The sequence below is a fragment of the Ammospiza caudacuta genome, chromosome 8 (genome assembly GCF_027887145.1).
Source record: "Ammospiza caudacuta isolate bAmmCau1 chromosome 8, bAmmCau1.pri, whole genome shotgun sequence".
In the NCBI taxonomy this organism is placed as follows: Eukaryota; Metazoa; Chordata; class Aves; order Passeriformes; family Passerellidae; genus Ammospiza; species Ammospiza caudacuta.
In genome coordinates this window covers 22,887,135-22,905,472 of record NC_080600.1, presented here as the reverse complement: position 1 = coordinate 22,905,472, position 18,338 = coordinate 22,887,135, and the positions used below count along the sequence as shown (strand labels likewise).

The 18,338-nt window shown below is 38.5% G+C and overlaps 1 protein-coding gene across 3 annotated transcripts in view; it reads right to left on the bottom strand.

Moving 5' to 3' along the window:
- The window catches only part of CHN1 (chimerin 1), a 92,404-nt gene that overhangs the window by 40,529 nt on the left and 33,537 nt on the right, over nt 1-18,338 (bottom strand). For 2 of the 3 annotated variants that reach the window (XM_058809144.1, XM_058809145.1), the window contains one exon: nt 6,024-6,312. In XM_058809144.1, the coding sequence (XP_058665127.1) occupies nt 6,024-6,312 (289 nt within the window). Of the gene's footprint in view, nt 1-6,023; nt 6,313-16,916; nt 16,952-18,338 lie in introns of those variants that run through there. The other variant, XM_058809146.1, reaches the window with a different exon arrangement.

Sequence of the window (18,338 nt, the reverse complement as noted above, 5' to 3'; positions counted from 1 at the left end):
ACAGGAGGTGCAGTCTCTGCTTGAAATGCAGGCTGACCTGAGGCACAACTCACTGTCTGCAGGCTGTGGAGCCTTATTTGTTCTGACCCTTGTAATACTGGACCAGCAACATGCAATTGAGCTACCAACACAAGCACACAGCTTCTACTTCCAGTTAATTCCCCCCATTATGGGGTAAGCATTACTTTAATGTGCTCTGGAGGTGCAGACAGACACACAGAGGCAGGCAGGCAAGTCCTGCAGGCCCACTGGAATCAGCCAGGAGGCCATTTGCAACCTGTAGGAATTAACTTGAGCATGGCTGGGCATGAACAGGGCTGGCACCAACAGACGAAGAAAGAATTTGTCCTTCACCAAACAGGAGAACTATGGGACAGTGTTTAACACTGGAGGTCCAGTTACAGACCCTTAAAAAACAAGTTTTTCTTCCTAATTTATCTTTTATAAGCATGAGATACTGATAAGAGTAAACTAGATGTTCTGTGTGTGACCTGGGGTTTAAATTAGCTAAGTGCATGCTTCATTTGGAAGCTCTGAATCTTAAAACAAAATCAGTTTATATGAGCTTTTTTAGTGAATCAATTTTACTGCCATAATGAACACAAATAAGGGCTTGGGTTACTCTTGGTGATTCTAAGTAGAAAAAGCACTCTGCAGTTTGGAGAAAAGAATTTTCTTTGTACTGATATCTATACACTGGGTAACATGTGCACTTAACTCTCCTTTCCTGGGTATTGATAAACACAGGGTTAAGTTAAAACCATATATGTTTGTAAAAATGCATTGTAACCATTTGCAGTTTTAGTTTGGCCCACATGTGCCATGTATAACACTGTACATGACACTGGTTCCCTACCTACAGAAATGCTAATGCACAGAAAGGAAAGATGAGGAAAACTGAGTCTGGGGCAATCTCCTCTGAGCATTATGTTGCTGATATGCTGGAGCAGCTACCTAAAAAGTAGGCTTGTCTTTCATCCTGCTAAGAACTTTCTCAGAATTGACAAAATTGTCTATGCTTTGAAGTCTCTACTGAAAGATGGGCTAAACCCAGAAGAAATAAATAGAAGTTTCTGCCTTCCACAGAGTTATGTTTTATTTATAAATTACATTAAAGTTAGAGAGTGATTGTCATGGACACCCGCGCAGGGACCGGAAAGGAACATTTGTGAGAAAAGAGTTGACAATCTCCTCCAGTTAACCCATGGGATTCTTCAGTGCTTAGTGTCCTGCATCTTTAAATGTGCTTTAAGGTAAACATTCATTAGCTGCACTTCTAAAAACATGATTGCCCTTGTTACAGCTATGGCTTGTTTAGATGCTGTGTACATTATACACCCATCTTTGAAGTTAATTCAAGTAAATGGAAAGATTTCAAACAACTTCCAGCATCAAGATTGCTTCAGCCCTCCAAGCATACTTTGCTCCCTGATTATTAAGACCAGGTCTTTTTGAGCCCTATCAGTTCCAGAATTGGCATTACTGGGCACCAAACAGTGCTGTTCAAAGCTCTGTGTCTCTATCACAGGCCTGGATAAGGGTGCCTGTACTTCCATGCCAGCCACTGCAACTCCCTCAGCTGCTGGCTCTCATGTGCTGTCCCTGAAGATAAAATAAGCTGTGGTGAAGGAAAAGTTTAAGCAGATCTTACTAACAGATTTGACTGAGACCAAAAGTAGAAAAATAGTAGTGACATTAATGAAAATAGAAGTGTTAATTTAAGGCTGGAAAGTAAGACAGGTCCCTCTGCAAACACCTGAAAGTATAACCCTTGATTCTGTATATGGAGTCTATTACAAATTTATTATAAATGTACACAGATCGCACTTAACTTTGTCATCTGTATGATCTTTGGAGGCAGGTATAAAAACATGTCTCCTACTAAAATTATACAGATTGACATTTTCAGATCTCCTTGCAGAGTTGCAGAAAAATCAGCCTTCTTCACTGTAGAGGAAAAAATGGTATCACTAGCTAAGGTAAATGAAAACAGAAAAAGAAGATTGCTTTTGTTGGGTGACTGCTGCCACAAATCTTCTCTCAATTCTTTCCATCTATAGGAATTGAATGGAATGTAGTACAGTCTAGAAAAAGTCTTTAATTGATTTACAGCCACTGAGTTTCTCAAAGAAATAGCACTATCACTAAAGTAAACATGAACAGATGTGATTCAGTTGCTATCCTAACATTTACCCCAGGATTTCATTTTGAAAGACAGGATAACTCATAACTAATGATTTCATTTTTTCATAACAAATATTAAATCTTGAATCAATCACTCATACAACCTCTTATACATTATACATATTATAAAGAAATCAAAAACATGTCAAAATGAAAAAAGAATATTTTGCGCGGCTTGAAAGAAGGACTTTATGTTTCTAGATATTTACTAATTTCTGAGAGCTACCATTTTTATAGGGTGTTTAGAGCAGGGGATCTGCTCTAAGGCCATAATTGCTTTTGAGAGTACAGAATGTTCAGAGACCCATCAGTATTCAAAGCACAGGAGGAATACTAAATCTTATGATACTGGCTATTATTTCCACTTCCACACTAGGTCATATAGATTGAATCCACATGGGAAATCCTCTTTTAAATCATTCTTAGCCCTCTCTTAATGCACAGACCACGATGGCCCCACAACTGAGTTCTGAACAATTTGCAGACTCTTTTGGGAACCAGCATCACCTTTTTAGCACAACAGCTAAAATGTCTACTTGGGACATTCAAGTAGGACAAGCACTCTCCTGTTTTCAGTCTCTCCTCCTCCAGTTATGTCTTGACTAATTAGTAATTCTTTCAGAGGTTAGGAAAAGCATTAAATTATTACCCATGAATTTAAACTTTTAATGTACACTTGTACATGGTATGCAGTTATATTCTTTCTCATTATTAGTGAAGCACATGCTGTGTAGTGGATTATATTTTCCCATCAAAAATTGCATCTTAAATCATGCCACAATATGGTCTCTTGCACAACTCAGGAGTATTGCAATTTATGTCTTACAATCCTTATCTAATGATTGCATAAGTTTTGACTTTTCATCTCTTTCAGTCTTTAAATCTTTCCCATTTACTAGGGCTCCTTTTTAATATATTGCAAATGAAAAGTGTCACCCAACACATACTGAATTCTTCTACCATACATTAATTACAGAAAGAGCAGGGAACAAATGAAGTATTTCAAGTGCCTGCTGGGAGGCATCTAACACAAAATGCAGCATTTCCTGCTACTGCCCCACACCAAACTGAAGACTGGGTGAGTGCCCTTTAATACTTCATTCTCAAGCTTGGGGTGTATTCTCTAGCTGCCCAGTTTCCATGGCAGAAAGTGAGACTCCATTCCCAGCAGCTATTCCACAGGCTCTGACTGGTTTTGTGTCTCTTCTTTCCTTCTGAAGGACTTATATTCCATGCACCTCCCACACATGACTGGGCAACAGTCACAGGCACAAATTTAGATTTGTATCTGAACAACCTCAGAGCCTGCAAATCTGGGAACATATTTTGGCTCAGGATGATCAGATGATCACGTTAAAGACCCAGACTTCTTTCTCTCTTTACAGAGGAAGAAGCATACAGTGCAGGGAGAAGCTGTGCATTTCAAAACTGATGAACATGCATTCATTGCCAGACGCTGTACACACTGAGGAAATTTTCATCCTCACCATGGGGCTAATAGGCACACAGATCTTGCTGCTTGGGTCATAAAACAATGGGTTTTTTTCATGTTGAACTCTGAACAATTTTCTTTGGTTCATTACAATTCAATGATATTCTCTTCATGTTGGACAACAGGAATCAACCTGCCAGCCCTGCCACCAAAAAGGAAGAAAAACTACTTGACCTATTTATAAACAGCTGCTTGTTCCAAATGCTGAGATTGCTGGTGGGATAAGGTGCTGGTCATGGGGCTGAATGCGTTGCTGGGTGAAGTGACACGCAGGAAAATCTGTGCCATCTTTCCACCCAAACCCTGAGAGGTGCAAAGACAGCCAAGATGTCACCTCTGTGCCACTCCACAGTGACAAAGACCACACTGTACTGTCCCCATGCAGGCACAGATAGCAACCCCAACTGGACAATCACTCAAAAAGTAAACTGAAAACTCCACATTTAACTATCCTGTGATCTCTGTGTGCCTCAGTGTGTTCACATCAATAAAGTTCCAAGACAAAATAAAGAAGAGTATTAAAACCTGGGCTTCAGGACTGAAGACACCACTGCTGTTGAACTATTTTGTGGCTGAAGCCCCTTTAGTCACTTGTAAGTTCCAGATGAAGGGAGTGGGATGCTGAGATTACCTAGCTAATCCGTTTAAAGGTTTTTCATATAAAATTTCAATCTTTGACAAATATTCAATAGTCCTTGAGCTATTTAATGAAAAATGTTTCAAAACAGATGGTGAGGGACATAACACAATGAGTGGAATCCGTGGAAAAAAACAGCATTCTTCAACACTAATCATTGAAATCTCTTTACTATGAACACTGTTTCATCAATCTAAAAAATGTAACAGAACAGAGTTCTGCTGTCACTTGAAAGTTTATAAATGCAGGAAGAGTTAATTTTACCAAAGAAACCCGAAGTGGTAACTTCCAGAAGACTTAAAGAAGATTTTTACCCAGACTTTGCATTATAATAAACTGTCTATGATAATATGCAAAAAGAATCCTTTTGAAACAGCAGGCTGGAAGCAGTGGCTGTCAAGAACTGTAAGTGATAACTCACCCCTCTACTACTGCTACCTAACAGGCGAGAAATTGGATATTAAATGTGGTCAGCTAGCTTCACTATCCCAGCAGTATTTCTTTTGTCAAAATGATCTGATAACAGTGAAGATTCATACTTTAAGCTAAGTTGGGTGCTTCATCTCTCAGCAAATTCAGTGCAGAATGACAGATTCTGCTGAAGGAGGATTTGAGGGGACCAAAGCTATGAGCCTCTCTCTCTGTGGACTCAGTACGGAGCTTAGTTTCACTGTAATAGCCATGTATGTTGGAAATTGTCAGTCAGACCTTTCCTCCACATCCACAAAAACTAAAATCACACATTTCTGATTGGAGAGACAAAAGATCCCAACTAAGGTTAGCATTTCTACGCACTATGAGCATATTACATAGATAGACCTAATGTATATCATCCTGAAGTTTGTGAAATAGGGAAGCATATCAGACTATTATACATGCATTAACACCTACAGGTGTGTAAAAATACCTTTTTAAAATACTTTCATTTGTTAGATTTTCAATATTTTTCATTTAACACAATGGAATTTACATTATGGCTTCCTTTTATGTTTAGTCTCTGAACCACAAATAAAATTTCAGGCAGCTGCTTTGTCTGCCCAGTACGTTCCCAACCTCCCTTAATTCACTAGTTCTAAGATTTCTTCCTTCTTAGTTTTTCTTTTATAATCCAGGATGCAATTACTTCTCAGCTGATACTGCAACTCTCTGAAGAGAGCAATCCCTCTTTGCAAGTCTGGCTGAGGCCAAAAATAGCTCTGTCAGCTTCTGACAGGCTGAACTTAGCCAAGTGAAATGTTTTAACATTTTATCAACTTAATGAACAGTCTTATTTATATTGTGGACAACTTTACTGTTATTATATGCAGACTGCTGAATAGGTTATGGAATGCATTTGTTTGGGGAAATCTGAATATATTAAGAAGTAAAATGCAATTGTCTTATATACTATAAACAATTTAAAGATTAAATATTCTTTGCCCATTTGAAGTAAAGGAGTGGCTTAATGGTAACATCCATAACTATAAAAAGACCTGAAGAATTACAATGACAAATAACTAACCTCCAAATCATGAAAATTTGCAATATGCAAAAATTACCATTACAAAATTCTATAACCAGTTTAAATATTATTGTTAATGTAACACTGGAAATAACTATGCAGACTAAATAGCTGCAGAAACCTTTAGTACTTAGAGTAGAGGGGAAAGGTTAAAAGTACAAAAGAAAAAGTCTAACAGAAAAAAAAAAAGTGGGTTAACAATTGCTTACCCTCTTTTCTGCTACCTCATCCTCTCCTGTAGACTCTTTGCCATCATGTTCATCTCTCAGGGTTGGCATATGCTTTTTGTGTGCTGGCTCTCTGTTTAAGGTTGTATATCCTATGTGTTCATAAATTGGATTAATTGTCATCTTGGAAATGTATTCAGCTGCCTTCGTTTCAATATAAAGAGTAATCAATCCATCTGTCACCAGGTCATGGATGGACTCAAAACGTTTCTCCCCAACAAAGTGTTTTCCATCGTAGTAGAGTCTGAAGTTTCTGGTTTGACTTCCAAATCTGCCTCAATGAAATGGGAAAGTTGTTTTTTTTAAAGAACAGTAAGCAGAATAAATAAGAGTAAGCAAGCCTTTGCAAACAATTAAAAACACTTTATCACTTAAAGCTGTGACTGTGCTCTGTGTCTGGTCCAGCCGAGCTGGGGAATTACTACTTAGCACAGATAGGAAGGAGAGATCAACAACAACTGCAGAGAGATAGCGAAAACAGTACTGTCCCAGAAGGAGCTGTTTGTTCTGGTATTCTTTTAGCCTTTCCATTATCTATGGAAAAACTGAAAAATTACTTCACACTCCTTATGGCTTTTTTTAGTGCTTTGCTACTTTATCACTGCAGTGAATTGGCTTGGCTGTGCTATGAGGAGCTCTCATAACAGAGCCCTCTATTAGAGCCGATCAATCCGCAGCTCTGATGCTGTCTCAGACCTCTGCTCCCCTGCTTGCTGCAGGAAGAGGCCATTCAAGGTTCAGCTGAGCTCCAGTGCCAACAATTACACTGAAGCAGAACTGCTGCCAGAACCCGAGCAGCACAGGACAAAATGGCACAAGGGCAAGCATTCTTTATTCCTGGCCAAAGGCCCAGGACTAACTCTTCAAGCTTTGTACAAAAGTCCTTCTGTGTTCTGCTTGTTAAGTCCCAAGCTTCAGGCAAATCTTTGTAATATACAGGATATATAACACGAAAGCTATCCAACACCAGCCATTCTGCATCAGGATGGAACAGCATTTTGATACAGGCTCTTAGCAACCATAAGAATGCTCAATTTACCTGAACAGCAGCATATTTTTAAAAACTGCACTTAGAATTTGCAATCATTTTCTGCCTCAAAGCAGTCTAAACATGTGAAAACACACTAGTGTTTGCACTTGGCAACATTTCCTGTGGGGAAGATGGAGGCAAGAAGCTGCTTTCACAGCTCACTCCAGTGCTTTCTGTGGTCAGACAGCAGCGAGGGTATTGGCCCCCTTATGAGGTCAGATGTGCCAAATAAGTTTTAAGAACTAAATTTGAAAGGATGGATTGGTTTCACTTTACAATCAAATGCTTCATTGGAGATGTTAAGGAACACAGTAAATAACGATACTTTGCTGAAGTGGCTCCTCTGCTCAGCAGGGCCTTGCCAAACAGGGGGAAGCATAATTTTAGACCCTGCCTCCGGTGAAATATGACATTCTTCTTGCCAATATGGACAAAAAATAGATGGTTCTAGAGTCTGTATTTTTTTTCTCTGTTCTACATCAAAATGCCAAACCTTCCCATCACCCTATCAATAGTTCTGACAGTGACTGCAACTTCAGACACTGCTACTTCTGCAAAACACTCAAACGTAAATGGAATCTGCATCCTGTTCAGTAAGGAAAGGGGACACAATGTGTAGGAACTATGTGGGCATTTTCCTGCAGATTAACTGGTACTTCCATGCATATTTTTATGTCATACAAACTAAAAGGTCATTGAATCAAACATGAGTAATTACAAAATGACAGAAAGAAATACCCAATGCTAATTTCATCAGAAGATGCAGTTCTGAGTAAATACAAGTCATACAGAAAGCAGAAAGATAATGTCCTAAGTTATAGCAGGAGGGGCAGATGTATTCAGACTTACTCCTCAGGACACCTTTATACTCAACACAGTGTATTGCAAACAAGCTTTGACCACGGGATGTCCTCTTTATGCACCCTTGACTGTCAGAGACGTCCACATGAGCCAAGAGTGCTCAGCACTTTGCAGTGCCAAAGCGAGCAACCTTCACTGTCATCTGCTCAGGTCAGTGGGAATAATGCACACTGAGCACACACAAGCACCTTGATGGCTCTCACTTCACCAGGAGAACCAAACAAGTTTGAAGGTGAAGAATGATGGGCCTTAAATGACATATACATTGGAATTACTTATATTAAGAGATGCAGGTGAACTGCTGCTCTCATCAGTAACATCTGCTCTGACTACTTAAAGCAGAGTTTCAAGCAAGCTGGAGGTCACTTATTGCTCTTAGTTTTCCAGAAGAAAAAGTATTACACTAATTTTATCAAAAGAGGATATGGCACAGAAAAGCATCACAAGGCCTATTACTAAGTACACACAGTGTGTTGATTTTGGCAACGTCTCTCAAAATCTAGAACCAGTCTTGTCTGGTTCTGAAGTCCTGTTCTGAAGAACAAGATGACCAAATGCAGAAAAGAGACAGAACTTGTTAAAAAGTTAGTTTTCTTTCCCACAGGGTCAGAATGTGCACCCTCCTACCCCAGGTGTGTTTTACTGAGCAGCCCCTGTGCTGTAGATCTGTTCAGACTGCTGCACATGGAGTGTGTCATTGATACTATAAGGAATAGAGTTTCCAAGAGATGAATTGTTTGCCTTTATCTAATTTCCCATTTGCTCCAAATCGATTTTTTTTTCCTTTATTCTTTCCTAATTGGATATGTTGTGGAGAAAGGTACTGGTTTTCAAATAGAATTCTCCTAGTAATAAGGGAATAAACTCCCAAAATCTCCACACATCAATGAAACACCAGCCTTTTACAAAGACTGTACTGTCAATAATGTGTCTCAGACTCCTGTTTTATTTCTTTCAAATTAATTTAAATTTTTCCTGACCACATAATGACACTACTTCTATCAAATTACAATATTCAGAAAAGCATATATGTTCAATTGAAAATTATTAATAAAGACTTAATCTTCAATCTTACTTAAAACTATGGTTTAAATTTTTCCACTAGCAAGACTATTTCCTTATGTTTACTTTCTGTAGCATTCCTGCAGCCTAGTTAATTATGCATCACCGTGGCAACTAAGTAGAGCCAAGATTTGATATTTCAACTTCCTGATGCTCTCCTCCAAAGGCAAGTACTAGTACCAGCTGTTTTTTGTTTAATAAATAGAAAGTGGGACACAGATAAAGTATGTTCTCTTTTGGTTTATACAGGGGAACATCAGATGTTTTTCCAAGAATTAAACCTCTGACATGTCAAACAGTCTCATTGTGTCCACTGTGCATTTGTTTGCAAGCAGCAGGACTACAGTTAAAAGACATTTTTTATTCCAAGTTGTCTGAAATCACTGTCTAGTTCCTTTGGTTGCCAGTGGGGCAGAGTAGATAACGTGGGAAAATGTATTAAACAGTAGAGAAAATGTGGCTGGTAGTAAAGGATAATAAAGGACTGAGGAGCTGAATTGGGTATCATGCCATGAGAGACAGGCCTCAGAATCAGCCACCTACCTGTATGCAGCATTCAGTAAAGAAACAATAGGAAAAAGGGAAGGATTGAGAGCACAGATACACTCTTACCATCTGAGAGGATGAATTTATAGTCCACATACGGAATTGTACAGTAGCTATTCACCACTTTCACAGGCTATTTTATGATGAGAAGAATTTCTAGACACGGGCATTGTTTAGAGTGCATAGTTGCAATCAAATGACAAATTAATACCCCTCAGGACTACTCATGTCCTCCTTCATTTCAAACAACTTCATACACTGACCTGGGAAAACTTAAGACTCAGCCTAAAGGTCACTTGGACTTAATCACTCTGGGAGAAAGAGTCTTAATGTGCTTTGCAGCCAGAAGGTAAAAGTCTTTCTTAAAATTAGGTGCCAGAATTTCACTTCTATTTTCTGAAAACTCTGAACCAACACTTATGACTAGACTCTTGACACTCCATAAAAAGCCACAGGAATATAAGGAATCTTGCCATCACAAATGTCTCTTAATCATGCTGTGTTCTTGGGTGAAAACAAATTATTCCATAGATCCTTTTTTGGCCCATTTCCTTGTCAAAGAAAGACAAGCCTTGCATGCAGCCAAAACCTCTTCTACACAATTATCCCTGAAGGTCTCAAGGTCTCCAACTCCTGAAGGAAGCTTTTTTTTTTTTTTAATATTCATTGGCAACAACATTTCTGCTGATGGCCAGGGAACTGCAGAACTTGCCAACTTCCCAGAATACCTGCCTGAAAAATAACATAGCTTTCCAAACCTGAGCAGTATTTTACAAGAACACAATATGTATAAATGCAGTCAAATACATTAGGGATTGATACAAATGGAGACAAAAAAATCCTTGCTGATATGGCTGGGAAGGGTGGCAGAGTACAGTCACTATGGATACTTTTCCAGAGCCATTTGGAAGGGCAGTACTGGCTAGCTGACTGTTGCTTGATGAACATTAATTTAGTGTAAAGTTATCCCTAAAACCTGGTAACATCCGTGCTGAATGCATGATACTTGAGTTCAGCATCCTTACAAAGAGAAAAGGGATCTTAGACCTGCTACTGCAACGTGCACATCCCCTGCCAAAGCAGGCACAATCTTCCACTCCCTCTCTCTAACCTGGATCAAACAAAAAGCTCAGAGCCTGTAGGGTATCAGTGCTAACAGCTCTCCAGCAGTCTCTCTCAACTGAGGCTGAAGACATCAGTGCCCAAACTTCCTTGTCAATGCTGGAAAACAATTCTGCATAAATGGCATGCCAACAGCAGGCAGGGAGGACCAGAGCAGTGGCACTTCCCTGTGGATCTTAAGCACTGTCAGGGACAAAATAACTGCTCTAGGGCATCAGCAGTAGCCAACAGTTGCTGAAAGCAATGAATAAGAAGTGTTATCAGCCCTTGGTACCCATAACAGAGCATTTCACAAATAAATCTAACAAAATTAGAAAATAATTCCTTTGCTTCAATGTATTATTTTACCATCAACAGCTGATTTTCACCATCTTAAAATTTTGAAAATACGTCAGCTGATCAAGTACTATGGTATGCTAGTAATGTGCAGTAAGACCATTTAATACTTAAGGTAAATGTGTAGTGTTCTTGATCAGTGGTAAGCATTTGAAAATAATCTGTTTGGTTTGAACAGATGCATTACCTCTTCTTAGTACTGTGCCTGTATGCCTTATTCTATTTAACCTTATATAAATTGCTTGGATTCATTTGATGGTTGAATCAGAAACAATACCAATGTTTTGGGCACTGTTTTACTGCCTTTTCTACCTGGTGAGAGTTCCATGCTCCCTGGGAATACACTCACTGTGGTTAGTGGTTAAGACACATTTGAATTCTACATGCACACAGGAACGTATTAAAAGCCTGGTGTCTTCTCTGTATCTGAGAGCAATATTTGGAGACCTCTGCCAGCTTGCCCGGATAAAGATCATCTGGAAATGTTACTTGCAGGAAAGTTACTTTCACAGTTTCCTAATACATAAATAAGGCTTACAAAAATTTTTTAAGAAATGTTCTTCAAGAGTTAATTTTACCATGTGGCTTCATGCTACAGAGAGATTTCATAGTACTTTAAAACAGAACTGTGTTTCAATCCATCTAAATTAAGGTATCAACCCTACCACTGTCTGCTCAGCAAACTTCCAAATGTGCATGCAAACTTTACTCAACGTAAATGTTTTCATTTTAGGTCATATATTATGTTGTTTTTCTGGTTTATTTTGAAGTAGAACAGCATCAGCAATGTAGCAGGAATTCCACTGTAATTGTGTACTATGGAGAGAAAACTGCCATAGCATAATGCTCAAACATGTTCATTTTTGTTTCACTCAGAGTAGCTTTTCCTACAAGGCCATAAGTTCATAGGGACCAAGAATGGTTGGAAATGCACCTTTAAATGTTGTCCAGTCCAATCACCCTGCAATAAGCAGTGACATCTTAACCTAGACCAGGATGCTCAGAACCCCATCCAATTAATTTTCCCAGGGATGGAACATCTGCCACTTCTCTGGGCAACCCGTTCCAGTTTTCACCACCCTCATAATAAAAAAATTTCTTTTGTATCTACTCAAAATCAACCCTCCTTTAGTTCAAAAATTACTCATTACTGTCACATTTCTCTTTTTCTTCTCTAGACTTTCTCACACTAAAAGCAACTTGCTCTTAATTTATCCTTCTAAAACAATGTGGATATTTTAATTCAGTATATCAAGAAAACCAGAGTGGAAGACATCAAGCGAAAACCCAAAGAAATGTTCTTATTGTAAAATAGCTTTGCAAGTCCAGAAAAGGTTTTTGAAGAGCAGAGTGGAGCAACATTGTTTTTGCTGTTGTTCCTGTTTGTTTGGGTTTTTTCCTAAGGTACACAGCAGGTTGTTTTTCAGAGTCTAAAGAAAACCCAAATTCACTTAGATTTAAAAAAAAAAACCTAAAAACTACAGTAAGATTTCTGTTCCACAGAGATTTTGTCACATCTGATTTGCCTTAAGCCACTGCTAATTCAAAGCTTACAATACAGGCTTACTTAACTTACTTAAAGGTATTACAAAATTTGCTATTCGCTTAACTTGTTTTCTCAGTGTATTCTACCTCTAATCTTCTGGTACTCACTCATCCCTTCTTTGCAAACAGTGAGATTCACCAATATACTCTTCCTGCTCTCTAAATGGTTTTTCCTCAAAGCTGTCTTCCTTAAAAATAAACAAGCATAACATAAAATGAAATAATTCCTGCATACATAACATGCATTGTTAGAATTCTTGGGGCTGCTACCAGTTCATCAATGAAGATTAATAGCTTTTTTACAATTATATTCTGTTTTTCTAGAATACAATTTCTTCTTTCATCCAAGTGCAGCAATAAATGGGGCAGATGTCAATTTATTAATGAAACTGTTAGAGTTCATTTATCTCAAGATACAAAAGAAAAAAATTAGCTTGATTCTCCCTCTAGCACCTATCAAATCAGGAAGAACCATACTCAGCTGAGCTTCACCAAGTATAAAGGAGGGAGAAGGAAAAGGAAAACTGGGCCAGATAACACTTATTGGTGTCAGTTCTTTTGGTGTTTGAATAATGAATAAATGTTGAGATGAAAACAATTATGACATTAAACAACAATGTAAGGTTGTTGTATGTTATCTTGAAAACACGTCTATAAAGCACCCACAGTATCTATGAAGTACAGGAATAAAGGTGTTTCTCCAATTACAAAAATTTCTAAATATGAATTCCAAAAATATCCAAAATGAGAGGCCAATCAAAAGGGCCAACTTGCAGATAGATTTCTACCTAGCATTTTCTAAAAGCAGTAGAGAAAAAGAGGCATTCAAGTAGAACTTGCAGAAGACTGAAAAGATATATATGCTTTGACAGGGGAGGAGAGCATTATTGTACTTGCATACACAATTTGATTGGCAACTGATTGCACTACAATTTGATTTTTTCAGCTATTATTTCAACTCCAATAGTGCCCAGAAGCTTTAAACCATGCAGACATTATGCAGCATAAAACCAGCAAAGTGCAACACAGATTCCTGCTCAGGAGCTGTGACTGGGGGTAGACTGAGATGGGGTACAACTTCCAGTCTATCTTTTTAAGATATCCTAGACTTTTGTACTGAACAAGCATGTGAGACAATAGAGAAAACAGCTTCTGTAATGGAGAAATGAGGCCTGCAGAACTCCATGGCCTAAAGCCAAGTCATATATGAAGCCAAGAAGTGAGCCCAGAGCTCCTGAGCTCCACCCTGGTACCTCAGCACCAGCCTAGTGCCTCTGCTGCCCAGCAGATCACAGCAGGAGCTGCAGCCAGGTGAAGGACATGGCATAAATGAACATGAGCTGTGCACACTGAGCACAGGCATCTCTTGGACAAGCTCTCCCAAAAACGTTCACAGCACGTTGGAGCAGAGAGTATTCCTCTGAGAAGTGCTGAACTTAACACCAGCAGGAGAAACACTGCAGTAAACCGAATTGCTAAAGATAAATTAGACACTCTAGCCAAAAGAAAACAGAGCTGACAACAACAACAGATGGGAAGAGGAGGGAAGGAGAACAGGAACACAGCAAGAAGACATGAACCATAAGGAAAAAAGCATTCTAGTCTGTGGGAGGACCTAGGTAGCCAGTTAATTACTCATTAAGGTTAGTAGCTATTTATTATTATTCTAAATACTTAAGTGAAGCCATTTCAGTAGTGCCCAGGTGCACTTACATAAGGCAGATGATAAACAGAACACCTCAGGTGTTTACTGATAGCTGAACCTTAAATGTTATTGACAAACTAAGAGAGTCAATTATTTAGTGTGAAATTTTATGTAGGAAAAGAAACTTTTTACGGGAACGTCACCTAGATAGAGGGCCAATTGTTTTACTTGAAGCAGAAAAGCAAGCTCCAGAATTTATTACCACCTTTTCCCCTGTTGTTTTTTCTTTTCAGCTGGCAACCAAGGAATATTGTATGAATATTTTAGAAAGGATTCTAGAAACTGAATTCAACCCCTGCTACTGCCAATCACTTCTTTTGCAAATCAGGTAAAAATACACAGAAAGATATGTAAAGTTTAGTCTTTAAAATGGTCTTTAGAATTTTTCCCTACCAACTAGCATGATGTCAGAATACTGTTACCATGGTAAAGGGAAGAGATGCAGTTAGCTACTGCTTTGCTGGGCTCCTTCTGACTACTTACAGATCAGCTGTAGATGCAGGATAAACTATGATCAGATTTTGATACATTCATAATTCAAAAAACATAATTCAGCTATCATCATGTAGAAAGTAGTTTCAAACAATTCTTCTTTCCCCAACTGCTCTCCCCGGTCCCAGTATGAACAACAAGGCTTTTCAGCAGAATGCAGATCAACAGTGTTCATCTCTGAATTCAAGAAGCCTTTTGCAGATGTTGAATTCTACATGTGTAAGTAATCTCACAGCAATCCACACGTGTTCTGGAACAGCACTACACACGTGTCCCAAAAGAGCCCACTGGAAATAAACAGCATCCAGCTACCAATGCACTCATCCTCTGAAACTTAAAAGGTTCATGTGCAGAATTATGCCCTAATAGGCTACCAATTAGGTCTCCTTTTAAAATGCCTGTGGCTAGTTGATTAAAAAAATGTCATAATTCATGGATTGAGAATGTGTATGAATTTGCACAATACATGTTGACTAAAATAAAGATTACTAATTTTTGACATTCATTTCACCTGAAGAATTCTTTCCTGGTGCTACATAATCTTCAATGTGCCCAAACCTCCAAACATAAAGAAAACATGACTCATAATCATGGCTCACATTATTACCTTTTTTTTTTTTAAAAATTCATGCTGCGGAACCTTAATTCATTCTCAGTATCACAACAATAGAATTTGCAGGAAGGGAAACCATGGTAACCAATTAAATGTGCTACAGCAGCTATCTGCTCAAAAGAACATGCAGTACCATCACACTTCAACGCCTACCACTAGTACACTCTCTACCCATTTCCTCTTTATCCTCATCCTAATTATTAAACAAGCTCTCCACCACAGAGGGCTACATTGCAAACCATGTCTATTGTTACTGCCACTTGCTATAGGTCTTAACATTAAGCAATGTACTACTCTTTTGCCAAATGTAAAAGCAGATCTAATAGCTCCAGAAGTGAATTAGAAATTTTCATTATTTTAAATCTGCTTGGAACATTTAATTAACATTACAATGCATTTTGTGTCTTTTTATTCTGACAGAGACTTGCTGATATGTATGTACACAGATATAGATCTACGATCACTTTCTCATGTCAGTAATTTTTTTAAACCTCAAGACTGCAAAACATGTTCAGTGGCATTCTGATTGATTAATTAATTAGTAAAGATTGGTGAATGCATCCATGATTAAATATAATATAGGCATTAAATATAGTAGGGTGCTGATTTGCTGCTCTCAGTTGTGTTTATGCTTCATTCTCCTTTATATGGTATCTGAGCTGACACAATTTTACAGACCTTCTTAGGCTCTGAACATCAATTTTATCTGAAAGACAGCTCTGACTATTTAGTCAAACTTCTATACTTCAAACAACATTTAAATTATCATTTTCTATTTCTTTAAGAACATACTTCTATCTCTCTTACAAATTCTGAGAAAATTATTTTCTGAAAAAACTCCACCATCTTTTGTTTCAAATTTATATTTAAAAGGTAGTCTGCCTTTTAAAAAGTCATGATGCAAATTAATTGCACAATAATGGATGAAAGTAGGCAAAAATAGCTCATCATAAGATGATCAAAATGCAGCTTGTTATATAAGCGGAAAGCAGATTTTACAGTAACTCAACAGCAGCTTTAAAAAAATGAACAGTTTTTTTGGGTAAGAGTCACTTTCCCTACCTTACAAAGAAAAAAATATTAAAAATCTTCACTTTGAACTCAATTAACTATTTGACAGTATTGCACTAAGAAGAGCTGACCGCTTTGCTTTAGCTTGCAAAAAGTATTATTTTTCCTGTCCTATATTTGGTCATTTAAGTGGTGCTAGGCTATGTCTGCAGCTATAGCAGCTCAGGAACAAGATCTTTAGATCTACTAAAGCTAGTTCCATAAAAGCACCACAGCAGTCAAAACTCATTTAGAAATAAGGCTTTAGAGAACAAAGAACTAAAGCATGTGGTGCAGTTCATCTCGAACAGGGTGTGCAGTCCTGGCTGGTATGGACACTGAGCTTTTGGGCATCAGCTACAATGGCTGGTGGAATCAAATGTAACACTGAAAGTGTCCCATGATGATCTGAGGAATTGTCTGGCTTGGGTCCTCAGGACAAACCACAAAAAGCTTGTTCTTCTCCATTGCAGAAAGGATGGCTGGAAACATTCCATGACAGAGACATCATACCTTGCCACAGGAAGGGACATGATCCTGTTTCACTACACTGCTCCTCACGACTGGATGCCCTGGGTTTCTCAGGGTTCCCAGGCACGCTGCCACAAGCACAGGAAGGAGACATCTGCCAGAGCTGGACATGCTGGGCCGTCTGTCTCACTGAATTGCCTGCCTCCCCAGCAGAGCCACCGGCAGCTACAAGCCAGGAAACAAACCTGTCTCAGTCTCAACATCAGCTGCTCCTACCCACAGCTACCACAAGACTTTTAGTCTCCATGAACTGGGATTTCATGATGCAATCACACTTCATAGGCGGTTTCTCAGAATTGACAGACTGTCAAAGACTGACACATCAGACAACAAACAGTGAGAGAGATTGAGTAGATACATAGAAATACAGAGGGAACGAAGTATTTATGCCAAGAGTTGATAGTACCTTAAAGAATCTAAATTTTACTCAACTTTTTTCCATTATTTTTACCAAAACATGCCTGAAAACCAACCAGAACACACGGATATTTCACTTTATGTTTTGTCACTATGTTATTGCAGAATTAGAGCACCTCTAGAGAATTGCTGGGTTAACTTCATAAAATTCTTGGAATCTGTTCTGTGTTTGTTTTTTTATGTAACAGCTGACCAAGTTTTCTTTCCTCCCACACCTTCTAAGGGGTAAAACAAAGGTAAAGAAGAAAAAGCAAAAATCACACAGAAGTGATCTTAAAGTTAACATGAGTGCTTCAGAGACAGAGTAGCACTTAAACCTAGTATGAAAATACCAAATTTGTTGATACAACCAGAAGAGAAAGGGTGAAATTAGAGACCCTGAACTCAATCAAAGCTTTCTGTTGAACTTGGAAAAGTTTTGCTCATACATACCATCCTGCTGACAAGCTCTGTTTTTGGCCATGGAAGTTACATTCTTAAATTCCTGCTGGGATTATCTAAACTGCAGATGGGGCTATCTTTGCCATCTGGCAATGTAGTGACCCAAACACAAGTGATGCTCTCAGAAAAGGATACAACTACATAAACTCAACATGGCAATCACAGCAAACTTCTCACAGTCAGGGTACACAGAGAGACTGCAGAAAGGACCTGGTCTTTAAGAGATGCTACTATGTCAGAAACACACTCACTGGACACTTTGGCTAATGGCTATATTCTGCATTTATAGTTCCAGGGAAAGGAAGAATAAAAACTGAGAAAAATTCTCCTTCCAGTCAATGGAAACGCAGACTCCTGCTACACTGCCTAGTAGTGATAAAAAATAAATCCTAGTGGTAAAATCCCAATGTGTGGAAGACAGAGCACCACAGTTCACAGAGTTCCACCTAAGACATGAGAGTTAACACTCTCATTCATGCACATTGAAGGCCAACAGCAAGAGAACAGAGCATTGTCTGCTATGGGAAGGAAAGCAGCCACCTAGAC